Below are 27595 nucleotides of genomic sequence, written 5' to 3'. Positions count from 1 at the left end.
TCCGCCCAAAGAAGCTATGAAATATATCAAAATGAACTCAGTAAAGCATCATTATCAATAACAACAAACAAACCAACAACAAAAATAGTAAAAATGTTCATTCCTCTAAAATTGGTGGAATTCATTAAATGTGCAGTCATAGCTGATGCTATATTTCAAGGAATCCACAGGCATCAAACTCTGTGTGTCCTGAACATTTTATATTCCCATACTGAATGGTTTTATTTCCTCTAATGTATTAGAGAAATACTTCTGTGTTTGTCATTATAAAGGAAACTAAATTTGTGAGCACAGGGATAAAGCAAGGATATTTTTCATCATGAAGGGGGTTCCACAGAGCATGATACACTGTCTACATCAAGAGCACAGTTTCCTGTGCAGCTCTGGCTGGCTGTGAACTGATGATGAAGCCTACGCTGCATGACACTTGCAGAAAACCACTGTTGCCTTACACTTGTGCTGTTACAGGAGGAAGAACCACACACGACTCAGGACGGTCTTGTGAGTGAAGGGTTAAAGGTCACATTTTTACTTATAGACAAACATTAATTTATTCAAGAACATTTTAAATTGGGGAGTCAATGAGTTCAATGTATATAGCCTTAGGAATATGGCATATTAATTTAAAAAACTAAAGTTAACAAATGAATAACAAAACTTCAAACTTAAACAAATAAATCCAAATGCATAAAACCAAACTTCAAACTAAAAACCAAATATAACAAGTAAATTAGTCAGCATTCAATTCCTGGTGATTTTTCAACATATAACTCCAGCCTGTTGCTGGCCTTGCAAACACAGCAGAACGGCAGGTAAGATGGTAAAATCTCTTCAAGAGGAATGTAGACGCCTCATTTGGGGTGGTTGGTTGTTGATGGACAAGTCGTCAAAAGGTTAAACGTTGAGGCATGTCCCATGCCACATCTCAAGGTCTTTCAAATTAAGCCCAAGATTGGAATGGTTACAAGGACTGAGATGCGGGAGGACTTGTCAATCTTTGCACCCTCAGTGCTCCTGGTGGACAGGTCTGTCTCTGAGAGCTGTAGTCCTGGTCTGGGCCCTGGGCAAGCTTCTGCTGCAGTGTTTCAGACCTAGGGGTAGAAAAGGCCTGGTGAGGACCTGCCATGTCACTTATCCCATACACAGCAGCACAATTCAGCAGGATAATGCAGGATGATCTTTCATCTGAGGTCATTTTCTCATGCTCAAGACAGAAGGGTAAGAGATCCCAATGTCTCAATGTCAGTTGAGGAGAGATGTGAACAACCTAGAAAACAAAGGAAGGCCTTGGAAGACTGGAGGGATCAGTACACATTACCCAGAATCTCTATGGATCACATACACTTCATGGATGAAATTTCTTTTAAAATGGACAGGAATAATATTCTGAGCTGCTGCTAGCTGACAGATGCTGAGAACTATGGAGAAAGTCACACACCCAATAAGACAGTTCATAAGCACAGGGAATCTACTTGGGTCCTCTCATCCTGTCCTTTCAAATCATCTCAGTGACACCGAAATGATGCTGCATCTTCTCAGACAAGGCCTTTTGCTCAGTGACCAGTTTTTTCTGATTCAGGGCGTCCTGCAGACTTTCCTCCATTCTCTCCACATCCTGGTCATTAGAAGATTATATTGTCCATGGAGACAGGCATGTATACAGAGACAGACAGACAGACACTCAGACATACACACCTTTGAACTCACCCAAATATATTTGTTCACACACACAAGCTGAGTATTTTGCAGAATGTGGTTAGTTTCCCAGTTAATGGTAATAGAAGAGATCACCCAGTCTACTATTGTGGCATAAGAAAAAAAAAAACAAAAACAACCTGGAATGGGGTAAGTACACAGTGAGCATAGGCTAAAGACAGCTCAGCCAATAAAGTGTATTCCCCTGAAAATCAGAAATTAGAAATGTGACATCTAGGCCTGTTAGCCAAGCCTGCTTAGCAAGGTCACAAGGCTGTGCACAGGAGGCTGATTTCAGGCAACAGAGCACTGGGTGGGGGCAGGTGAGCCTCTTCTGTCCTCTGCTCACTGTAATTGGAAATATTATGTTTCCTCTTCCTCTCTCTCTCTCTCTCTCTCTCTCTCTCTCTCTCTCTCTTCCTCTCTCTCTCTCAGAATATATATATACACACACATATATATATACTTTTACATGTTTCTATATATGTACATATAGACTTTTACAATATATATGAATATATGTATATGTGTCTGTTTTCAGAAACTTGATGAGTTCACACACACACACGTGCAAAAAAACACACATATACACACACTTCTATATATAAGCACCCCATACCACAAACAATTAAAACAAGCAATTTCCAATGTACAATATGCACCGTAGGCATAAACATGATCACACATATCAGTGCCCACAGACACAAACACACACACACACACACACACACACACACACAGAGTCAGAGAGATGTGGAGGGGGAAGGAGAGAGAGATAGACAGAGAGGGAGAGAGAGACAGAGAGACAGAGAGACAGACAGAGAGAGAGAGAGAGAGAGAGAGAGAGAGAGAGAGAGAGAACAGAAATCACAAGTGAGAAGCAGAAAAGAATGAGGAGGCCATCCTTCTGGAAGCACAGTTGTTGAATACAGATTTGGCAAAGGAAATGTGTCAAGTGAGAGCGTAGACACTGCTCTCCATCCCTTATAGAGTAAACCTGTGTAGGGAATGCACTTCTTGGGCACAGGAGGTTGAGAGAGTTGGAGAAAAATTTCCCTCTAACCCTCACATATCTCACACAAACCTTCACCCTGAGAGAAGCCTTTCTTACATCCCTGTTCATCCGGTCAGCTCCAGGACAGAAGCCACAGGAAAGAACACTAAAACACTGACATAGAACAGGACTGACACACTGCTTCTCAAGCTCTGTCACTATGAACCACCATTTGGAAAGGCAGAAGGGACCATTTTCAATGTACAGGGAAAAGGAGAGAAAGTCCACAAGCCCCATCATAACTGACAATGAGAGCCATTCTTTTGGCAATTGTACTGAACTGTAATCAGTTCTGTGCACTACAAAGACGGCTACCACATGGCATCCCTCTAGCATAATGGCATGTAAGTGTGCAATGTGTGATCAACAGATCCCCCTTAAGGAAATGCATTTTCTAGTTGAGCAGGAGGATTTGGTTGTCAATCCTCCAGTTTCTTGCATGAAGCTAACATCACAGAAAGTTTTGTAAATGGTCAAAGAAATGAACAACTGGATGAGTCCTAGGAGAGTGTGTGGATACGTTGGAGAAGGTTAAACTGGTTTGACTTGGTTTCTGCTTAGATATCAGGAAAACCTGCCCTTGATGCTTCATTCATCCTACCTTAGGCTGCTTGGTCCACGGATTTTCATACAGCTTCCCCACAGAACCTTGTTGTTTCCTTAATGGACTCTTCCAGTGCAATCTGATCCCATAGAAGCTCCCTGTTCTCATTCCTTGCTCTCTGGGCATTGTTCTTCAGCTCAAAAAACTCAGTTAGGAGGGGGCAGAAGCTGTGGCTGAGACACAAAGAAAAAATGGTGAATCCCAGCCAGTCTCCAACTTCCCCCCACTTCTGTAAGTCCATTACTGCTTCTAGGGTCCTGATCAGAAGAGAGCCCCAGATTATACTCCAAGTCCACAGTAGCCATGGAGCATAACCTAGAAACAGGTCAAATGGAGAAAAGAGCAACATTCCAGAGGACTCAGGGCATTTCTCAAAAACCTGACACCATTGATTCAAGTTTTTCCCAGAAGAGGACTTAATCCCTGTGTGTGCTTATATGTCCATTTTATTAGAATGTCACTTGGAGTCCAATCTTTCTATGTGTCTGTGTGTGTGTGTGTGTGTGTGTGTGTGTGTGTGTGTGTGTGTATCCTGTCAGAGCCCCAGATCATCAAGGTTGATTGACAACTCAGTCATTGTGCACACATTTTCTATGTACAGGATCCCTATTTGGGAAGGACAGAGATTGAAGAATCTCACAACCTCTTTCCATTTGTTCAAACTATCTACAAGAGGTAAAAATCCTAGAGCCTTCCTTAGAGACAGGCTTCCTGGTCTGCTTCAAACACTATAAAGCCTGATCCTCACTTTACTTCAAAGATAAGAATGGGCTGACACATGCTGCGCCTAGTGCTGGGGTCACAACCTTGTAAGTTACTCACCAGTATCAGTCATTTTCCAGTGTAAGGTTTTTACATTTGACCAAAGCATAATTGATCTGCTCGCTCATTTTCTTCATGTCGGTCATCAGTTCCTCGTGCTGCTTCATGAGCATCTTGGACTCAAAGTTGTTCCTGTGGTAGGGCATGTTCCAAGGATCAAATAACATTATGAATGAAGGATTCAAGAATTACATGAATTCAGACTGAATCTTGAACTACCCCAGCCTAGCACATGCCACGCCCTTGCTCCTTGGTACTGGGTCCATTTGGTATTTATTAAGTTTATTATTATGGACACAGGGACAGCAGTGCCAGTAAACAAAAGGAGGGAGCTGATTTGCTTGAGCTCCTTGACAGGGTTTGAAGGAATAGACTAGCTTGCAAAGAACATTCGAGGACACTGTGCCACCATCCAGGCTCCAACTTAAACCCATGAAGACTATTCTCCTGTTCTTAGGTAACAATTCTCAATCATAGAATCTATTCCTACATGAAAACCCAAAGGTACATGAACAGTATTTACAGAGAAAAGAATTTATAACACACACCAGGAGATTCCCATGTGCGTCCACCTGAGCAGATGTGAAATGTTCTACTGCTCACAGTGAGCCTCTCAGCCGCATCATTATCATGCCATGGAAATTGACACAGGATAATTCTCAGGCCAAATCACAACATAGAATACCCAGATCTTAAGGGATGCAGACAAACACACTCACACATGCATACACACACACAAACTCACACAAAACTCTCTCTCTCTATCTCTCTCTCTCTCTGTCTGTCTCTCAAATATAATTAGAATGCCAAATAAACACAAGAATGTGGCATTATCTCAAAATACAATGAATAAAATCAGAGAACACCAATGATACCCTGTTGACAGTCCAGTCACACACTGTGAGGCAGCAAGAGGGATTAGGCCCCTCCAGCTCTTCACAGGACCTATTGAACCCAAAGCACCTCCACGTCAATTGCAACAATGATTGCTCATAATCAGAGCACCTAGAAATTCCCACAAGCCAACACCTGTCCAGGCTACTTCACCACACACTGAGAGCTCACACACTACTACCCTTATTCTCAGACTGTAATTCAGGCCACAGGCTATGATTTACGTTTGTAGGAATCAAAATAGCCTGTGCCACCATCTCATTCCCATCTGAACTTCACATTCTGATGCAATCAGGAAAGTGATTTTGACCATGAGGACACCCTGGAGTTGTAGCCTACTGTGATGTGAGGAAATGTGGATTTAACAGAACTTGCATTGTGACTACCTGTCATTTAAATTCTTTCCCGGGTAATCCGCCAGGATACTCCTGAGTTCATCTCTCTCCTTTTGCATCTTGTGGAGAGCAATTTTGAGGTTCTCCAAACGCCTCATTCTCTCCTCTTCAACAGCTGTTTTGGAGGGTTGGGATGATGCCTTCTGATCAGACTCTGTAGGTAGATAAACCCCAGTGAACAGGCATATATGTGGACACAGTGTCAAGGAAAACTATGCTTAGTCTAAAACGCAAGTCTGAGGATGAACAGTTCTACAGATACAGTGAATCCCTGACAGAGCAAGAAAGCTATCTTTAAGCTGAACTCAGCTAGGTCCCTGTTCCCCACCATCATAGCCATATGATGACATATGCCATCAAAGATATAGACCACACCTCCTACAGCCATTCTTCTGTCACTGAAATTCTAAAGCTGGCCTAAACAAGAAGAATTGGAGGACCTTCTCAGCTAATGTCTGATGTGAGGCAGGTAAGTCCTTGAGTCCAAACTGTTTAACATCTTGAATCCCTAGTCACGTGTGTTCAAGGACAAAGTAACTGAGACCTTGATATATGACCAGGAGAGTATCCCTCTTGGCATCAATTACCCACGTAATCTACAGGACACTGCTGAGAGGAAGTGCTTCCACAGCCTATCCTGAGAGAGACACTTTGTTATTCTTACAGAGGCTCATCCTGGTATTCTTTGACACTGCCCATGACATTAAAGAGATCCAAGGAAAGCCCCTTGACATATAACAGGTCTTGGTTCTCTGTCAAACTAATGATCAGAAATTGTTGAGTCTGGGTCAGCCATTTAGGAAGACTGAGGCTCTAAATCATACGTCCTACTCCTGGAAGGACCAGCTCAAGCCAACCTCCTCCAGGAACCTCCCCTTGCCCTGCCCAGTACTCACTTGACCTCCTCAAGGACCTTTCCATTCGTCTTGTTCTCCAACGTGATAGAAGGCTCGCCTCCCTCTGCCTTGGTCTGGTCTCTGCATGGATATGATTGTCCCTCCGAAAGAGACTGAGGATCCTGGAGAACATGCCTCCTTGGGAACCCATTAGGAAATGAACGGAAATCGCTCAGGCAGTTGGTGTCAGCTCAACACTGCTGACATCACAGAAGATTCTAGTATCTCCTGGATACAAGAGAATTTCTAGGGAAGACACCATCGGTGATGTCACTTGGAAATGCCATAGCTTACTTGCTAACTACCTCCACCCAGACTGACCAGGTTCTGCAGTGGCTTTTCCAGAGACTCACTTTTGAGCGAGGGAACACCCATTCGCACACTCTCCTTCCAGAGCTTCAGAGTTCTCACTGCTTCATTACAACTCAGTTGCTGAGGACAGGGAGAGTTGGTTAAAGCCTTGATATGGATAGAACATCTTTGTTAACAGCCAAATATCTAGAGACCCTCAGTGAGGGAGATTCTTCTCCCTGAAATGTATGAACCCAGGGTCCATGCATGTGACATATACTCCAATTCCCACAGTTTTTACTGTTCCCCAGAGGCCAATATTTTTTCCTACACCTTTAAATGTATGCAAGTTGGAGTACATTGTTTCACGGACTGTGCCTTGAGAGGGGGCATGGTTTCAATGTATTCACCCATGTTTGTTCCTGAAATCTCTGTCTTACAATCCCATTTTGTACAATGAAAACTGCTGTTTGCTGGCACATAGGTGTTCAGGTATAGGGCATACATCAGATTGTAAACTTTCTGTCCATTCTTAAAAGTTAAAATCCCCAAAAGTGAGGGAACTGAGACCCAAGTGAGAGCCATGGAGGGGTTTGATTCTAAATCAATTTAAGGTTGTGGTCTGAGTCATGGCCATTTTGTAGATATGGGACCTCATCCTACCTACCTCATCCAGCACCCTGTAGCTGAGTGAGATACACAATGAGAAAAACATCCTATGCATCTGCACAGACTGTAAGGGAGAAGAATGATTAAGGCTAATGGAGAGCTTGGCAGATTAAAGGGGCACCTCGTGCTGAGCAAATGATACACGAGTTAATTATCAAGTGTTTATAATATCCCAGAACCTGTTCTTGAAGCCATCTTCACTCCATCTCATTCTGGCTTGAGAATCATGGAAAGCAGGTGCAGTGACTTTCCATAAAACTAGGAAAACTAGATGTAGATGTCTCCATCTTCCCTGAAAGCCACGACTCTGAAGAGAGGATTCTAACCTGGATGCTTAGACCTTTAGGCACCATCTCAAAGAGACTCCTAGAAAGGGTTCTATTTAAGCTGACTTGAAGGACAGTGCTGTTTGGCTGTTTAACGCATTTCTAGGTTTGTAAAATGAAGACAATGACTGTTTCCCCACAAGTCTTTTGGAAGAAGAACATGAAAACCTTAAAAGCCACAGGACTGTGCCAGGGAAGTGAAGGGTCTAAGTGGTCACGGTCACCACTGTTACTGTTGGCATCGTGAAGCAGGAATGAGAGACGGTGTCCACACAGCAGTGACAGGTGAGAGGTGAGTCTAATGGAAGTCAAGTTGCTCATGCTCTGGAGCTATCTTCCTGGCTCATGAAAAGCCTTTTACAGGCTAGTGTGGTCCCGTGGCTCTGCATGTGTGAGCTTGCATGTGTGCAGGCCAGAGGACAACCTTGGGGTTTACTCTACAGGTGCTGTCCACCATTTTTATAAAACGGGAGTTTTCATTGACTTGGAATAGGACAGCTCAGCTGGGCTGGCTGGCTAGGGAGGACATGGAGTCTCTGTCTCCCCAGCAAAGGTGTGTGCCACCAAACCGGGTTTATTTATCGTTGTTGTTGTTTTAATTGGCTTCTTTTGTTTGCACTGAAGTTTATCGTCTCAGTTTCTGGCTCCATGGCTTCCCATGTGAGCAGGAGAGGACATAAAATGTCTGACTGACTGTGTGTTGTATATGATTGTCCTTGAGTCTAGTATAAAAGTGACCCAGAATGTTGCTTTCTGTCTTAGTCTTGCTGGGTCACACTCGAGGTTTAAGAGGAACTTCTTGAAGGTTTAGTCACACAACAAAGGTTGTAGAATTCTCTAAAGTCCCTGACTCTGACATCTGAGATTACTAAGAATTTACTTCCTTTCATTTTCCCCATGTTAGGTACAGTCTGGATTAGGTAGATGAAATGATGAATAAATTACTAATACTAAAATGATTGTGTTCTTAAGTTAATTAGGGCCAAACTATTGGAAAAGGCTGGATCTGGTGCAAATATTGAGACTTTTCCCTTGCCTGTGATAGCCCAGAGGTAGGCAGCCAATCCACAGAGGGCAGCGTTTCTCCGGCTATTCAGGGCCACAGGTCCCTCTGTCTGCTGAGCCATCCTCTAGGGATTAGGGATGACACTATTTTACTGTACTGTAGAGAAATGTCATGAGGCGACTGCTCCTAGCTTGCCAGCAGCAGGGCACCCTAGGATGGTTCGCTCACAGAGGAGGAAAACGTCCTCAAGCAGAGGATCCTGGTGCTCTGTCTGCCAAGGAAGCTGCAAACCTGAGGACATGAACTTCATGGTCATTTTCTCATGAGAAAGTAAGTTTCTTTATAGCTTAATTAGACAGCAGCACCTCTAACACGTCTAAGAGTTGGACGGCTGACATGTTTCTCAGTCTGCAAGGAGGTTTGGGTCACTAAGATTCAAGATATGCTATGACTAGGGAAACAGCTTCTGGAGAGAACTAGAAACAGTGGGAAACTTATATCCTGCTTTGTCTTTAAAAGAAGTTGAAACTGAATAAACTGTGCATTGGCTGACTGGGCTGTGTACCCCGTGTCCAGGTTAATATGTCCCTCACCTGGTACCTTAATATACCAGACTGTAGCAGTGAATTAATTAAACAGCCATGGCTCCTTAGTGCAGTCAAGGCACCTGCCAAAGAGTTCTCTAATTTTGAGAATGAAACACACACACACACAGGCACACACACGGTCAATGTCTGGACATTTCTAATCCTCCTGACAGCTACCATACACCTCCCTTCCACCCAGCATCCCAGGATTAACAACTTTTAAATCTATGTTTTATCTTTGCTGCCTGTTACCTTCTGGGAAACACCCCAACCCCCAATAGGGTCCTAATCCCTTCCACCTACATTGTAGGCTGCTTTCTCTCCTGTAGCTCTTACTCTGATCCTTCTAAGTCTGGATTATGGTGGTTCCCTTCATCCTCCACTCCCTCCCAATCCCTTGCCCTGTCCTTCTGTCTTTCTGTCCAAACATTGGCAATGGCAACTCGAAGCCCTCAGGGACCCTCAGGTCTGGAAGTGCAGCTTTTTGGGAGCCAAAATAAGACCATTATGAACACCGGATATTGATACTTTACACATACATCCTTGATATTGAATAAATCAACTATCTTTAAGAATATGGGAATTTGATCCTCAGTACTACGGAGGGTAAACATCATGAAGAAAACGGCAGACATTTTGCCTATGGACTCCGTTCATATGTTTCTGGACAAAACTTGATTTGAGAGGCACCTAGGAAATATAATTCATAGTTGTCAACTCTGTGCTCTATTGAAGATGTAGGAAATGGGAAGGGAAGCTAGAAAATAACAGTACAGACTCTCTCAAAATTCTCTGAGGCCTGTGGGTTTGTACTTCCCGGGACCCAGGAGACCTGATCTAATGAGAGACCCAGGAGGCCCACCCTAAACAGAGACAGTACTACCTGACTCCCAGGAGACCAGCTATCACCCAGCTCACACAGCTCTACATTCCTGCAATGAGGCTGGATCCAGTCAGAGACACTCATGACAATTAACACCAGAGATAACCAGTTGGGGAGAGGCAAACTCAGGACCATAAACAACAGAACCCAATGCAAAGTCTGCTGCTCACTCAGAGGACCTATAGGGCTCTTAACAATCATCTATAACAGGATATCTCGTGCCCTCCTCTGGCCACTGAGAGAACTGCATGCAGAGGGACCACAGACAAAAGTCAGCCAAAGAACAATTAACCAATATAAATAAAAATGAATACATTTCTCTTTCAGAAAGGCATACAAATGTATGATCAAGGCAAACAACACCCAAAATGGGGACAGTCTGGCCCACGTCCCTTGACCCTTACACTAAACTGATCATACAGTTACACAGGTCCAACAATTAACATTCAGATTACAGTGAATATGTATCCCATTTGTCCTCATTGATCTGGATCACCTCATCCAGGATGATTTTACAAGACCCATTCATTGTCCTGAAAATTACATGCTTTCCTTTTTCCTTTTGTAGTTATTGATCAGCAATCCTGTCTGGAAATGCACCATGCTTTCTTTATGCACTCATCTCGTAAGGGACCACTTGAATATTTCCAAATTCTGAATATTATAAGAGAGCTTCACTGAACATGGTGGAGAAAGGGTGTCTATACTAGGATGAGTCAACATTAGGATATAGGCCTTGGTGTTGTATCTTGAGGTTTACCCATTACCACCTTCCTGAAGAAACAGCATACTGATTTCCAAAGTTGCTACAGAAATTTGCATTGCAAATCTACAGGAGAATCTCAATGTTCCCCTTGCTCCATAAGCCAGTAGGAGTGAATTCTCTTATGTGTTACTAAACTAAGTTATGAAAGGTATGAAAAAATATCTCAGAATAATTTTGATTGGCATTTCTGTAGTGTCCAAGGATGATAAATATTTAATATGAGTTTCTAAGTCATTTAAGTTTCTTCATCTTTGAGTATTATGCTTATATATATATAGCCCATTTGAATTACGTTTTTTTAAATATAGTGTTTTAGTTTTTAAAATATGTTTTATATAAGCCCATTAGTGAATGTGCACAAGGAAATAATGTTTCCCATTTCTGTAAATGGTCATTTAAAAAATTATTAATGACAAATTAGATAATGCTCTCTCAATGAACTCACAGAATTGGCAGACAAGTTGTAAATAATAGAATTCATTGCAAAAGTCCAGGACAGGGACTGGAGACATGGCCCATCAGTTTGAGAATTTGAATCTCAGAGGACCTAAGGGGCAATTAACAATTCTCTGTCACCTCAGGTCTGAGTGAAATCCACTGCCCTCTGCTGGCCGTTGGCAGAATTGCATGAAAACGAATATGGGGAGGTGGGAGGGAGAGGACAGGCACTTGGGGTAGTACCCACATGGAGGTGGGCGTTCTGGGGAGAGAATAGGGGTTTTCTGGGATGAAACTGGAAAGTGGCATAATGTTTGAAATATAGATAAAAATATCACTACAAATTACAAAAAGGAAATATTTCAAAACTGTGTAAGACCTCCGCCCAAAAGAAGCTATGATATATATCAAAATGAACTCAGCAAAACATCATTATCAATAACAAGAAACAAACCAACAACAAAAATAGTAAAAATGTTCATTCCTCTAAAATTGGTGGAATTCATTAAATGTGCAGTCATAGCTGATGCTGTATTTCAAGGAATCCACAGGCATCAAACTCTGTGTGTCCTGAACATTTTATATTCCCATAATCAATGTTTGTATGTCCTCTAATGTATTAGAGAAATACTTCTGTGTTTGTCATTATAAAGGAAGCTAAATTTGTGACCACAGGGATGAAGCGAGAACATTTTTCATCATGAAGGGGGATCCACAGAGCATGACACACTGTCTACATCAAGAGCACAGTTTCCTGTGCAGCTCTGGCTGCTGTGAACTGATGGTGAAGCCTACACTGCATGAGACTTGCAGAAAACCACTGTTGCCTTACACTTGTGCTGTTACAGGAGGAAGAACCACACACGACTCAGGACGGCCTTGTGAGTGAAGGGTTAAAGGTCACGTTTTTATTTATACACAAACATTAATTTATTCAAGAACATTTTAAATTGGGGAGTCAATGAGTTCAATATATATAACCTTAGGAATATGGCATATTAATTAAGAAAAACTAAAGTTAACAAATGAATAACAAAACTTCAAACTTAAACAAATAAAACCAAATGCATAAAACAACCAAACTTCAAAGTAAAAACCAAATATAACAAGTAAATTACTCAGCATTCAATTGCTGCTGATTTTTCAACATATAACCCCAGCCTCTTGCTGGCCTTGCAAACACAGCAGAACGGCAGGTAAGATGGTAAAAATCTCTTCAAGAGGAATGTAGACGCCTCATTCGGGTTGGTTGGTTGTTGTATGGTTACGAGGACTGAGATGCGGGAGGTGTTGTCAATCTTTGCTCCCTCAGTGCTCCTGGTGGACAGGTCTGTCTCTGAGAGCTGTAGTCCTGGTCTGGGCCATGGGCAAGCGTCTGCTGGAGTGTTCAGACCTAGGGGTGGAAAAGGCCTGGTGAGGACCTGCCATGTCACTTCTCCCATACACAGCAGCACAATTCAGCAGGACAATCCAGGATGATCTTTCATCTGAGGTCATTTTCTCATGCCCAAGACAGAAGGGTAAGAGATCCCACAGGCCTGCATATTTTCCCAGTTTTTAAAACTGCTAAAAATTGAACAGTGAACAGCAGATAATTCCAATCGTCCATACATATTATATTTTAAAATCATGTAGCAATGTCTCAATGTCAGAGGATAACAGATGTGAACAACCTAGAAAACAATAGGAAGGCCTTGGAAGCCTGGCCATCACTGAAATGAAGACTATCATTATTCCTCCAGTGCAGGAATATGCCTGGGGTCCACTTGACAACCTCAATATCTGCAAAGACCCAGAGAAACAATATCTCAAGAACTACATGCACACTGAAGTGATATTATATTTGGCAAGAATATGCTGCATGGAAATCTTGCCAAGGGTAGGCATTGAACTCTAAAGGAGATACTCATGCAGAAAATAAACTATACCACTCCTTTGTTTATGGATATCGTAAACTATTTGTGGGGAGACTTAAAGGCACTGGGCTCAGATAATACAAGAGAGCTCAGACTGGAGGGATCAGTACACACTAGCCAGAAACTCTATGGATCACATACACTTCATGGATGAAATTTCTTTTAAAATGGACAGGAATAGTATTCTGAGCTGCTCCTAGCTGACAGATGCTGAGAACTATGGAGAAAGTCACACACCCAATAAGACAGTTCATAAGCACAGGGAATCTACTTGGGTCCTCTCATCCTGTACTTTCAAATCATCTCAGTGACACCGAAATGATGCCGCATCTTCCCAGCCAAGGCCTTTTGCTCAGTGACCAGTTTTTTCTGATTCAGGGCATCCTGCAGACTTTCCTCCATTCTCTCCTCATCCTGGTCATTAGAAGATTATATTGCCCATGGAGACATGCATGTACACAGAGACAGACAGACAGACACTCAGACATACACGCCTTTGAACTCACCCAAATATATTTGTTCACACAGACAAGCAGAGTATTTTGCAGAATGTGGTTAGTTTCCCAGTTAATGATAATAGAAGAGATCACCCAGTCTACTATTGTGGCATAAGAAAAAAAAACCGGAATGGGGTAAGTACACAGTGAGCATAGGCTAAAGACAGCTCAGCCAATAAAGTGTATTCCCCTGAAAATCAGAAATTAGAAATGTGACATCTAGGCCTGTTAGCCAAGCCTGTTTAGCAAGTTCACAAGGCTGTGCACAGGAGGCTGATTTCAGGCAACAGAGGACTGGGTGGGGGCAGGTGAGCCTCTTCTATCCTCTGCTCACTGTTTCCCAGTGCATGCAAAGTGAGCTGCATTTTTTCAATATGAGGTCCCTTTAGGATACAGTACCTGACAGGGCAGCCAAACTACCAGCACAAACAGCTAGGAAATCTCCATAACCACAATCCAAGGTAAAACTTGGACTGGGATGCTATCAGATATAATTCAAGTGAGATAAGACTGACTGATTCAAAGTCAAATGCTGGCAGGTATAATCAAACTCAGCCACAGTCCATGGAAACGCTGGACAACATTGTACCTTTCCACTTTCTGACTGGTGGACTTCTGGATAATTTTGCTTCATGGCTGCTCTGAGGTGAACCACTACAACACTAATGTGCCACAGTTTCTCTGCTGACACCTACTTCTTGTTCTGGAATCGCTGTGTCAAAGGTTGAACTTTCACAAGAGTTGTACATGGCTTCTCACAGGGCTACCCATTTGACACCTCCAGCAATGTCTGAGGGTCATCACTTTCTAAACCCTCCTTACAGATGGTTTTCACTCAGATCAAATGATTTTGAATAACAATAGTTAAGAGTGCCACAGACCCAACACAGGGTGGGTGCTGTGGACTATGTTGAGCCTAAGTTTCTGTCTGAGGCAAAAATGTGATTCCACCTCAGCATAACTCCTGGACATCTTCTGCTTGCAGATTCAACTCTAAGCAAATTAATCTTTCAATTAACAAATTCCAGAGCAAACTCCAAAGCCAAGGTATATTCAACAAAGTTTAGGCGATTCTGGAGAGAAAGTGGTGGCAGGTAACGATTAACATAACCAGGATGTTGAGAAGACACAACAAGCACGTGACCTTCCAGTGTTACTGCACACCGAGAGCAAAGGAGGCAGAAGAGCCCTGAGTCATCAGTTTCCACACTCAGGTACATGGATTTCACACAGCAGCCTCTCCTCACATCCCTGTACCCTATTCCTGAGATTTCTCCAAGTAATGTCAATGTTGATGAATAGTTTTCCCACTGTAATAATTTCAATAGTAATCAAAACCCCATTAAGAACAGTTTGAAACTAATTGGAAACATTGTGTTTCCTCTTCTTCTCTCTTTTACATTTATATATGTGTACATATAGACTAATACAATATATATAAATATATGTGTCTGTGTTCATAAACTTGATGAGTTCAAACACACACACACATATGCACAAACACACATATATACACACTTCTATATGTAAGCACCCATACCGCAAACACTTAAAACAAGAAACTCCCAATGTAACATATGTACCATAGCCATAACCATGTTCACACATCTGTGCCCAACGACACAAACACACACACACACACACACACATACACACACACAGAGTCAGAGAGAAATGGAGAGGGGGAGGGAGGGAAGGAGGGAGAGAGGGAGGGAGAGACAGAGAGAGAGAGAGAGAGAGAGAGAGAGAGAGAGAGAGAGAGAGAGAGAGAGAGAGGACAGAAATCATAAGTGAGAAGCAGAAAAGAATGAGGAGGCCATCCTTCTGGAAGCACAGTTGTTGAATACAGATTAGGCAAAGGAAATGTGTCAAGTGAGAGCGTAGACACTGCTCTCCATCCCTTATAGAGTAAACCTGTGTAGGGAATGCACTTCTTGGGCACAGGAGGTTGAGAGAGTTGGAGAAAAATTTCCCTCTAACCCTCACATATCTCACACAAACCCTCACCCTGAGAGAAGCCTTTCTTACATCCCTGTTCATCCGGTCAGCTCCAGGACAGAAGCCACAGGAAAGAACACTAAAACACTGACATAGAACAGGACTGACACACTGCTTCTCAAGCTCCGTCACTATGAACCACCATTTGGAAAGGCAGAAGGGACCATTTTCAATGTACGGGGAAAGGAGAGAAAGTCCACAAGCCCCATCATAATTGACAGTGAGAGCCATTCTTTTGGCAATTGAACTGAACTCTAATCAGTTCTGTGCACTACAAAGACGGCTACCACATGGCATCCCTCTAGCATAATGGCATGTAAGTGTGCAATGTGTCATCAACAGATCCCCCTTAAGGAAATGCGTTTTCTAGTTGAGCAGGAGGATTTGGTTTTCAATCCTCCAGTTTCTTGCATGAAGCTAGAATCACAGAAAGTTTTGTAAATGGGCAACGAAATGAACAACAGGATGAGTCCTAGGAGAGTTTCTGGATAATTTGGAGAAAGGTTAAATTGGTTTGACTTGGTTTATGCTTAGATATCAGGAAAACCTGCCCTTGATGCTTCATTCATCCTACCTGAGGCTGCTTGTTACACGGATTTTCATACTGGCTTCCCCACAGAACCTTGTTGTTTCCTTAATGGATTCTTCCAGTGCAATCTGATCCCTTAGAAGCCCTTTGTACTCATTCCATGCTCTCTGGGCATTGTTCTTCAGCTCAAAACACTCAGTTAGGAGGGGGCAGAAGCTGCGGCTGAGACACAAAGAAAAAATGGTGAATCCCAGCCAGTCTCCAACTTCCTCCCACTTCTCCAAGTCCATTCCTCCTTCTAGGATCCTGATCTGAAGAGAGCCCCAGATTATAGTCCAAGTTCACTGTAGCCATGGAGCATAACCTAGAGACAGGTCAAATGGAGAAAAGAGCAACATTCCAGAAGACTCAGGGCATTTCTCAAAATCCTGACACCATTGATTCAAGTTTTTCCCAGAAGAGGACTTAATCCCTATGTGTGCTTATATGTCCATTTTATTAGAATGTCCCTTGGAGGCCAATCTTTCTATGTGTCCTGTGTGTGTGTGTGTGTGTGTGTGTGTGTGTGTGTGTGTGTGTGTGTGTGTCCTGTCAGAGCCCCAGAGCATCAGGATTGATTGATGACTCCATCATTGTGCACACATTTTCTATGTACAGGATCCCTATTTGGGAAGGACAATGACTGATGAATCTCACAGTCTCTTTCCATTTGTTCAAACTATCTACAAGACGTAAATATCCTAGAGCCTTCCTTAGAGACAGGCTTCCTGGTCTGCTTCAAACACTATAAAGCCTGATCCTCACTTTATTTCAAAGATAAGAATGGGCTGACATATACTTGCCTAGTGCTGGGGTCACAACCTTGTAAGTTACTCACCAGTACCAGTCATTTTCCAGTGTAAGGTTTTTACATTTGACCAAAGCGGTATTGATCTGCTCGCTCATTTTCTTCATGTCGGTCATCACTTCCTCGTGCTGCATCATGAGCATCTCGGACTCAAACTTGTTCCTGTGGCAGGGCGTGGTCCAAGGATCAAATAACATTATGAATGAAGGATACAAGAATTATATGAATTTAGACTGAATCCTGAACTACCCCAGGCTAGGACATGCCACACCCTTGCTCCTTGGTACTGGGTCCATTTGGTATTTATTAAATTTATTATTATGGCCGCGGGGACAGCAGTGCCAGGAAACAAAAGCAGGGAGCTGATTTGATTGAGCTCCCTGACAGGGTTTGAAGGAATAAACTAGCTTGCCAAGAACATTCGAGGGTCCTGTGCCACCATCCAGGCTCCAACTTAAACCCATGAAGCCTATTCTCCTGTTCTTAGGTAACAATTCTCAATCATAGAATCTATTGCTACATGAAAACCCAAAGGAACATGGACAGTATTTACAGGGAAAAGAATTTATAACACACACCAGGAGATTCCCAGGTGTGTCCACCTGACTAGATGTGAAATGTTGTACTGTTCAAAGTGAGGCTCTCAGCCACATCATTATCATGCCATGGAAATTGACATAGGATAATTCTCAGGCCAAATCAGAACACAGAATACCCAGATCTTAAGTTATACACACAAACGCACTCACACATGCATATACACACACAAACTCACACAAAACTCTCTCTCTCTCTCTCTCTCTCTCTCTCTCTCTCTCTCTCTCTCTCTCAAACAATTAGAATGCCAAATAAATACAAGAATGTGGCATTATCTCAAAATACAATGAATAAAATCAGAGAACACCAATGATACCCTGTTGACAGTGCAGTCACACACTGTGAGGCAGCAAGAGGGATTAGGCCCCTCCAGCTCTTCACAGGACCTATTGAACCCAAAGCACCTCCAGGTCAATTTCAACAATGATTGGTCATAATCAGAGCACCTAGAAATTCCCACAACCCAACAACTGTCCAGGCTACTTAAACCACACAATGAGAGCTCACACACTACTACCCTTATTCCCAGACTGTCATTCAGGCCACAGGCTATGATTTACCTTTGTAGGAATCAAAATAGCCTGTGCCACCATCTCATTCCCATCTGATCTTCACATTCTGATGCAATCAGGAAAGTGATTTTGACCATGAGCCCACCCTGGAGTTGTAGCCTACTGTGATGTGAGGAAATGTGGATTTAACAGAACTTGCATTGTGACTACCTGTCATTTAAATTCTTTCCTGGGTAATCCGCCAGGATTCTCCTGAGTTCATCTCTCTCCTTTTGCATCTTGTGGAGGGCAATTTTGAGGTTCTCCAAACGCTTCATTCTCTCCTCCTCAACAGGTGTCGTGGAGGGTTGGGATGATGCCTTCTGATCAGACTCTGTAGGTAGATAAACACCAGTAAACAGGCATATATGTGGACATAGTGTCAAGAAAAACTATGCTTACTCTAAAACAGAAGTCTGAGGATGAACAGTTCTACAGATACAGTGACTCCCTGACAGAGCAAGAAAGCTATCTTTAAGCTGAACTCAGCTCAGTTCCTGTTTCCCACCATCATAGACATATGGTGATATATGCCATCATAGATATAGACCACACCTCCTACAGCCATTCTTCTGTCACTGAAATTCTAAAGCTGGCCTAAACAAGAAGAATTGGAGGACCTTCTCAGCTAATGTCTGATGTGAGGCAGGTAAGTCCTTGAGTCCAAACTGTTTAACATCTTGAATCCCCAGTCACATGTGTTCAAGTACAAAGTAACTGAGACCATGATATGACCAGGAGAGTATCCCTCTTGGCATCAATTACCCACGTAGTCTACAGGACACAGCTGAGAGGAAGTGCTTCCACAGCCTATCCTGAGAGAGACACTTTGTTATTCTTACACAGGCACATCCTGGTATTCTTTGACACTGCCCATGACATTAAAGAGATCCAAGGAAAGCCCCTTGACATATAACAGGTCTTGGTTCTCTGTCAAACTAATGATCAGAAATTGTTGTGTCTGGGTCAGCCATTTAGGAAGACTGAGGCTCTAAATCATACGTCCTACTCCTGGAAGGACCAGCTCAAGCCAACCTCCTCCAGGAAGCTCCCCTTGCCCTGCCCAGTACTCACTTGACCTCCTCAAGGACCTTTCCATTCGTCTTCTTCTCCAACGTGATAGAAGGCTGGCCTCCCTCTGCCTTGGTCTGGTCTCTGCATGGATATGATTGTCCCTCCGAAAGAGACTGCGGATCCTGGAGAACATGCCTCCTCGGGAACCCATTAGGAAATGAAGGGAAATGGCTCAGGCAGTTGGTGTCACCACAACACTGCTGACATCACAGAACATTCCAGTGTCTCCTGGATACAAGAGAATTTCCAGGGAAGACACTACCGGTGATGTTACTGGGAAATGCCATAGCTTACTTGCTAACTACCTCCACCCAGACTGACCAGGTTCTGCAGTGACTTTCCCAGAGACTCACTTTTGAGCGAGGAACACCCATTCGCACACTCTCCTTCCAGAGCTTCAGAGTTCTCACTGCTTCATTACAACTCAGTTGCTGAGGACAGGGAGAGTTGGTTAAAGCCTTGATATGGACAGAACATCTTTGTTAACAGCCAAAAATCTAAATATGCTTGGTGAGGGAGATTCTTCTCCCTGAAATGTATAAACCCAGGGTCCATGCATGTGACATATAGTCCAATTCCCACAGTGTTTACTGTTCCCAGGAGGACAATAGTTTTTTTTCCTACACCTTTAAATGTATGCAAGTTGGAGCATATTGTTTCATGGACTGTGCCTTGGGAGGGGGCATGGTTTCAATATATTCACCCATGTTTTTTCCTGAAATCTCTGTTTTACAATCCCATTTTGTACAATGGAAACTCCTGTTTCCAGGCAACAAAGTGCTCAGGTATAGGGCAAACATCAAGTTGTAAACGTTCTGTCTATTCTTAAAAGTTAAAATCCCCAAAAGTGAGGGAACTGAGACCCAAGCAAGAGCCAAGGAGGGGCAGAATGCAGAGGTGCTGCTGGCCAAGGAAGAGCAGGAGGAAGCAGAGAAGCTGTAGCACATCATGGTGCACAGGGAGCTAGAACTGGAGATCGACCTGGGCAACCTGCTGGCTTCTGACAGCAACCCCTCAATGGTGCTGTGCCAGGCCAGGGCCTTGCTGGAGGCCGAGCTGTGTGCCCCGGAGTGGGAAAACCCAGAACATCTCAACAACCAGCTGTGGAAGCTGCTGACCAAGGGCATGGAGGAGGCAGTGGTAGTGTGCTTGCAGGAGCCTGACACAGGCCTTCCCCGCAGGAAGCCACTGCCTGGCCAAGGGCTCTCCCTTGCTGGTAGAAGTTGGTGAGCTTTAAGAGCATCCATTCCAAGAAGAGGACCAACCTCATGTGGGACGAGGTGAATGGCCAGTAGTGATGCCCTTGTAGCTACAAGCCCTCCCTGGATGACACTGAGGAGTGACTGATTGAGGTGCCTGGGTGTGCAAACTCCATGGAAGACCAGTTCTCCAAAAAGGATTTAGGCCAAGAAGAATGCATGGCCAAGAACTAGCTGAACCATCTGTGCAACTAGTCTGCATGCACAAGATGCAGATGCCCAGCTTAGCTGGCCTGCACCTTCCTGACACCAGAGTAAGGGGGAGCTGGGCTGCACCATGCAAGTGTCCAATGTCTCCAAAGCTTCCTTGGGACACTTCCAGGAGGGTTCTGTTCTACCAGGTCTCATGGGTATACACATATTCCACATTCTGGGGAAAAATAAAAGGTTTTCTAGTTCCAAACAATTTGGAGCAAATATGTATTTGTTCACCTATGAGCGTGTGAGTGTATATGCATGCCTGTGTGCTTGTGTATATGTACACCACAGAACGCAGTGTTGGCCTCACTAATTAATATCAGCATGGTTAATAACAGTGGCTCTCGTTTATTATTAGCACCTCGTGATTATAGCAAATTATCAGGAGTCTGACCTCCTCAGGAGACTTCATGCTAGCCTAAGGCAGCAGTCCGCAGACTTGTTTCTGAGGACCCCTTTTTTCTTTCCTCTTTCTTTTTTTCTTTCTTTGCTTTGCTTTTGTTTTTGAAGACAAGGTCATAGTCGAGGCTGCCTGAAAGTCAGAGATCCACTTGCCTCTGCCTCCCGAGTGCTGCGATTAAAGAGATGAGTCACAACTGCAGGCATCTAAGGACCTCTTCATGTTCTCAAAAATCACTAAGACACATACAACTTAATCTAAATGGATAGAATCTGAATCTCTATCTACTAATCATATAGTAAACATAGGAAGCTTATGAAATGTACTTGTAGGGTACTGGAGAGAAGGCGCAGTTAGTGAATCGCTTGCCATGCAAATGTGAGGACCAGAGTTTGAATCCCCATCATCCTTGTAAAGCATCATCAAGTTGACAACAAAAACTTTTACTCAATAAGTGTTGAACCCACCATAGGGCACTCTCTCAAACAAATGCTCTTTTTATATTCAGAACATTATTAATTACATGCATATATATGAGTGTGCATGAATTTACGGGCACACACACACACACACACACACACACACACACACAGACATGTACAAATGATTTGAAAATGCACATGTAGAAAGGAGAGAACAAACTCCCATGAGTTAACTTCTGATTTCCACATGTGTACAGTGATGCCTCTAACCCTAAACATATAAAATAAATAAATATATTTTTAATTTATAAGTATACTGTTTCTTTTAGTTATACAAGAACCATTCCTTTATCAATCATTCTTACATGGTTGGAATTTTGGTTGGAATTACATTTCACCACACCTCTCTCTGAGGACATAACCAAGAAATATATCCCACATCTGTGAAATGTTTGGTTCTAAATCAATTTAAGGTTGTGGTCTGAGTCCTATCCATTCAGTAGACATCAGACCTCATCCTACCTACCTCATCCAGCACCCTGTAGCTGAGTGAGATACACAATGAGAAAAACATCCTATGCATCTGCACAGACTGTAAGGGAGAAGAATGATTAAGGCTAATGGAGAGCTTGGCAGATTAAAGGGGCACCTCCTGCTTAGCAAATGATACACGAGTTAATTATCAAGTGTTTATAATATCCCAGAACCTGTTCTTGAAGCCATCTTCACTCCATCGCATTCCGGCTTGAGAATCATGGAAAGCAGGAGCAGTGACTTTCCCATAAAACTAGGAAAACTGGATGTAGATGTCTCCATCTTCCCTGAAAGCCACGACTCTGAAGAGAGGATTCTAACCTGGATGCTGAGACCTTTAGACACCATCTCAAAGAGACTCCTAGAAAGGGTGATATTTAAGCTGACTTGAAGGACAGTGCTGTTTGGCTGTTTAACCCATTCCTAGGTTTGTCAAATGAAGACAATGACTGAGTCTTTTGTAAGAAGAACATGAAAACGTTAAAAGCCACAGGACTGTGCCAGGGAAGTGAAGGGTCTAAGTGGTCACGGTCACCACTATTACTGCTGGCATCGTGAAGCAGAAATGAGAGAGACGGTGACCACACAGCAGTGACAGGTGAGAGGTGAGTCTAATGGAAGTCAAGTTCCTCATGCTCTGGACTGAAATAACCAAGACACTGACTGCTGTAGAGATTGGAGGCAGAGGCTAAGGAGATTCCTTCTAGGAATGTGCGTCTTTCCTGAGAGATGTTCCTGGGTGGCCTTCAGTGCTCTTAACCACAGTTACTCCTACTGATAATGATTTCTGAAGTTTGTGTCCCATTAGGGTCAATTTGTTTCATTGTGGATTTAGAATCTAGTAGGCATGGGAGGGCTAATGCTGTAAGAAAAAGTATCTAGTCTCAGAATGGTGGTCTGGGGTTGTTCTGATCTCGGTAGCAATGTGACCTGAAAGGCAGCAGAGAGAGTCATGATTTGAGGCACCTCACAGAACTCTGAGGAAACTACAGGAACCCAAGTGACATGAGGGCATAGATGGAGGCTGACACAGGAAAGTAGGGGTCTATCTTTAGGGTACCTCCTACTCCCACCTTATATAGAATCTACCTTAAGCAAAAGACTAATTCACATGAGATGGCCAGGTCTCTCATCTGATCACCTCCTAAATTTTAATAATCATGCTTCCTATCTTTTTACTTCTACTCAAAATCCCAATTCACTGGTGTGTCCATGTCTCTGCTAGTTACTTTTAAGCAAACAAATAATAGTGAATAGAAGCTAAACAGAACTGAATAAAGTATGCATATGAGGACACTAGCTAAAGATTTTGTGTGGGTTTGAGGGGCCAAGCTAGGAGAATGCTAGAGAGTGAGGTAGAAGAGGGTGGGTGGGTGGGGGAGCAGGGGCATGGGGCTAAAGGGTGGGATGGGGGCTTTTGGAGGGGAAACCAGGATAAGAGATTACATTAGAAATGTAAATAAAGTAACTAATACAAAAGTAAAAATATAAAATCAAAAGACGTGTGTGGGGAAGCCTGGGATCTTTGATCTGAGAATGCAGGCCTTGAGGGAGTCAATAAGCTGCGTCTCCCTGATGCTCCTCAGGCTTCTCTTTACAGGCTCCTTGTCCATATCCATCAGCCACAGGCTGAAAATTTCAGGATAAGACAAACAAAATAATGGAAATCCTTCCTTCTCAAAGCCTTTATCTTTATCTGTGGGATGATTTTTCTCCCCAACAGTACCGTGCTCACTATGAAACCTTTAAACTTGTGGACAGAGCTGAAGAAGACTTCCAAGTAGGTGTAATTTTTTGTGTTCTACTGTTAGAAGGTGTGCTATGGTATTTGTTAGAGAATTTAATAAAGCGCCAGATGAATCCATAAATGTAATTTTATAAGGTTTTCAAAGAATGATGTTTTTTATGTAAAAGAAAAGCATCTGATATTGTTTCTATGAGCAAATAATTGGCATCAATATTTCAATCTCTAGCTATGCAAGTGTGGATTTTCCAAAGTAGGTCTTAATATTACCTAAACAAAATTCCCTAGGCTTATCCAAGAGCTTAATGTTCCTGTTTGTTTTACATGAAATGCTGACAAACTGCTCTGATGACAGCCATGTCCAGTTACAGTCCACTGGGCAGGGATCCTCACTGGTTGATCAGTAAAGTATTAAACCCCTGGCACAGACCTCATGCACAGCACTTGGCTGGGTGCACTTTGCTCCTTGTCCACTAGAGGGAGACAAGACTGAACGGTTTAATGTAAATGGAGATTCTCAGTAGCAATGTGCTCCTGCAGTGCTAACATGTCCCCAGCAGAGCAAACCTGTCTGAAGAACTTCTCAGGGAGCAGGTGTTTCCTTAAAGCACTGAGAATGGCTACACAGGACAACTGAAAACTGACAGCACGTTCAAAGACAGTGCACAGAAGAAGGAACACATATCCTTGAGAAATGTAGAAAACCATGCAGCCTAATCACAGACATACAGACGCTGAATTAAATGATGGACGGCCAAGCAAAACTCTGTGACCTACAGGGAGGTTATTGAGATGTAAATATTCACGATCCTCTGGGAAGTTTGTCAATTTCTACATCCTTCCTTGATTACAGCCATGCTACAGATACACTAAGAGCCTAAAAATTCCTAGGGTGCCAGCATTTCCAACCTGAAATTCCATCCGAAAAGAAGAACTAGAGATATTGTCAAAATTACAGTTTAAAAAATTGTAGCCTTATGATAAGTAGAAGAAAAGAAAGAAATGAAAGATACTACCAGGATAAGGACTAAACAAACAAAATCAAACACAGATTTATATACAAACTACTTACAGATGGGAATAATAAATATGTCTACAAAGATAATGCCTTGCAAAAATAAATCAAAAGTATGAATCACAGTTGCTCTTGTCCATAATTCTTTATGTTTTCCAAGATTTGAGAGAATAAGTATTCTTTTTACATGAAAGTTCATTTGAAAAAGTGTCTAGAACTAAACTGAGAAAATAGGAGAAAAAGGCAACCAGGGTGAGCTTTGGGTCTGAGGCATCAGAATGTGCAGAGGCAGGCAGGCATGAAGGAGGGCAGCAGGCTTAGGAGCTTCATCTTGTCCCAAGTGTGGATTCATGACCCAAACCTCACAGAGAAGGCGCTGCAAGAGTGGCAGTTTTCACACTGGGGAGTAATGGGTGGGTCAGCAGTAGGAGCTAGAGTACTGGCAGGCCCTGCCTTTTTATAACTGGGGGCTTTGAAATGAGGGCAGTTTGATAGATGGAGTTGGGGCCTCACACTGGGATGTGGACTCTGACCAGGGAGGGCAGGGGCAACAGGGAGCATGAGAGCATGTGTCACACCTGATACAGTGCTGCAGTCTTTGTACTGGACAAGGTAAGGAAGTAATGAATCTGTAAACAGCCTGGCCCTGGTTTTTCATGCCTTGAAACCAACCGAATCGGAGGGAGGGTTATTTTATGATTTATGTACTTGCAAGGGGGCATAGAGACTCTATGTGCAGGGGCAGAGAAGCTTAGTTGAAAGACTCCCCTCAAAGATAAAAAGGAGTCAAAGGCTCTGTCCTCTAAATGTGAACAAAAACTAGTGTTAGACTCAGCAGAATTGAAACCACTAAGGGTAATGATTGAATTCAACTATGTGGCTATGGGATAGCACCAGGAGTAAATCCATCACAGCTGGTGGTTTTTGAACAAGCACCATGGCCATCAGAATACAAAGGGAAAGGCACAGAATCATGGGAAATCAAAGTGGTAATACCATGACACATGGCAGAAAGATTCAGGCAAGATGGAGCTGGATTCAGGTAGCAGGGGAAAAGGAGATAAGTACACAGTGGCTTAGGAAGCAGAGCTAATGGGATCTACCATCTGACTTATGGGAACCACCATGTGACTCATGGGATCTACCATGTGACTCATGGCATCTACCACGTGACTCATGGGATCCACCATGTCATTGGGGGCTGTGTACTTTAAGTTCCATTGCATTTGACCACTTTTTGTCTCTGAGTGTCTGTGTTCCCATAAAATGCTTATGAATGGAGAAGCATGGTGAAAGAATGTCTCTTCCCCTAAATTTCCAGTTTTCCTGGACAATAGCTTATGACTCCTGGCTGAGATTCCTGTGGATGTTCAGGAGCTTAAGTGACAGTTGATTGGCTTTGTCACTTCTCTGTTGCTGGGATTAAATATTTGTACAAAAGCAACAGTTAAGGGAGAGAAGTTTATTTTGTTTTATAGTTGCAAGATGCACCACAGTGGAAAGTCAGGACAGCAGGAGCCTGAGAGCTGTTGTACTGACTGCAGGCAGAGAGCAGAGGAAGATGCTGGTCTTCAGATCACTTCATCCCTCTTATCCAGTCCACTGTCCCAGTCAACCACAGAGGGTGGGTCTTCCCACTTCAATCAGTCTAATCAGAAGAGTTCTGCACAGGCATGTCCCGAGGCTAACCTACATCTAGTAATGCCTTATATAATAGAGCTAATAATCAAATGATCTTCCACTTGGGTGCCTAGAGCTGAGTCTCCAGGGAGATTCCAGGTGCTGTCAAGTTGACGATCAACAAACACTAACCACCATGCAAACTATGAAGACAAGTTCTTCATTTAGACTCAAGCCTTCTTGCCATGTACTCCTAGAAGTTCAGGAAAGTAGAAATTCCATAAATATCAAAACCTGAATAACCTCCTCACTTACCAGTCAGGCATGCTAGACCAACACTTCTGAAACTGTGACCTGGACAAGCACCAGTAGCTTCATTACCTGGGAATTCTCAGAAATGCACATTTTAACCCTACTAAGTCTGTTCTCTGGATGAAGCCAATCACCTCCTCTCATTGGACTGCCTGGAATGGATGCTTTCTCTTCCCAGAATGGCCTCCAGGTGCAGCAAAGCTAAGTTCACAGCTAATTGCAGTTGGGTGTTTGGGGCGTCCTTTTCTTGCCCTTCACAATTACCTGACTTAGTAAAAAGAATCAGTAGGCGCCATCTGTTATTGACAAGGTGACCAATCCAGTCTTGAGAAAAGCAAGATTTAGAAATCACTTTAGTCTAGAAAATCATCACATAGAAGGTAGCATGTCTTACCATGCCCTGACAAAGGATCTATAAAATTCAAAAAGCTTGGTTTTTGTTGTTATTCCTATTAACAGAATGCTAAAACTGAGAAGGACTAAACAGGTGACCCAGGTGACATATAGAACAACATATTTAATTGGGGACTTTCAATTTCAGAGTTTTAGAGCAAGAAAATGTGGGATGAACAGCTGAGAGTTCCAGTGTTGATGAAGAAGTAGAAGAAACAAATGCTACCTGGGAATGGTGGGGGCCTTTGACGCCTCAAAATCCACTCCCACTAACTCACCTCCATCTTGAGTCCAGACCTTAAAGCTCTGGTGGTCTGGGAGTCCCCTGGAGCTGGAAAGGATGTAAAGGTCAAGAACTCCGAT

The 27595-nt window shown here is 43.1% G+C and overlaps 1 protein-coding gene, 1 long non-coding RNA gene and 1 pseudogene across 3 annotated transcripts; 1 reads left to right on the top strand and 2 right to left on the bottom strand.

Annotated features, from left to right (window-relative positions):
• Positions 1–506: 506 nt before the first annotated feature.
• On the bottom strand, positions 507–4517 carry LOC134478893 (uncharacterized). Of its 2 annotated transcripts, none has more exons than XR_005493891.2 (3): positions 4176–4517; positions 3351–3526; positions 507–1267 (listed from the first exon to the last, which is right to left on the bottom strand). It is a non-coding gene; the product is annotated as an uncharacterized LOC134478893 (long non-coding RNA). The 2 variants fall into 2 exon arrangements; XR_010058253.1 differs by having other exon boundaries at positions 507–1091; positions 4176–4499.
• A 12206-nt stretch (positions 4518–16723) lies between these two features.
• Positions 16724–19528, bottom strand: LOC134478850 (disks large homolog 5-like). Its single transcript, XM_063274775.1, has 3 exons — positions 19336–19528; positions 18433–18595; positions 16724–17275 (listed from the first exon to the last, which is right to left on the bottom strand). Exons 1-3 carry the CDS (start codon positions 19484–19486, stop codon positions 17140–17142), a joined length of 450 nt encoding a protein of 149 aa, XP_063130845.1. The 5' UTR covers positions 19487–19528; the 3' UTR covers positions 16724–17139.
• A 271-nt stretch (positions 19529–19799) lies between these two features.
• On the top strand, positions 19800–27322 carry Rrs1-ps5 (ribosome biogenesis regulator 1 homolog, pseudogene 5; annotated as a pseudogene).
• The last annotated feature ends 273 nt before the right edge of the window (positions 27323–27595 follow it).

The sequence above is a fragment of the Rattus norvegicus genome, chromosome 15 (assembly GCF_036323735.1).
Source record: "Rattus norvegicus strain BN/NHsdMcwi chromosome 15, GRCr8, whole genome shotgun sequence".
Classification (NCBI taxonomy): Eukaryota; Metazoa; Chordata; class Mammalia; order Rodentia; family Muridae; genus Rattus; species Rattus norvegicus.
The sequence above is the reverse complement of the archived record's forward strand: the minus strand, read 5'-3'. Positions and strand labels throughout refer to the sequence as shown.

Excerpts from the sequence above, each read along its gene's own strand:
- LOC134478850 (XM_063274775.1), bottom strand. The coding sequence starts at position 19,486 with ATGGGTTCCCGAGGAGGCATGTTCTCCAGGATCCGCAGTCTCTTTCGG. Across the intron at positions 18,596-19,335 it reads AAGGTCCTTGAGGAGGTCAA|AGTCTGATCAGAAGGCATCA; the intron begins GTGAGTACTGGG and ends ATCTACCTACAG. Across the intron at positions 17,276-18,432 it reads GGAAAGAATTTAAATGACAG|GAACAAGTTTGAGTCCGAGA; the intron begins GTAGTCACAATG and ends GCCCTGCCACAG.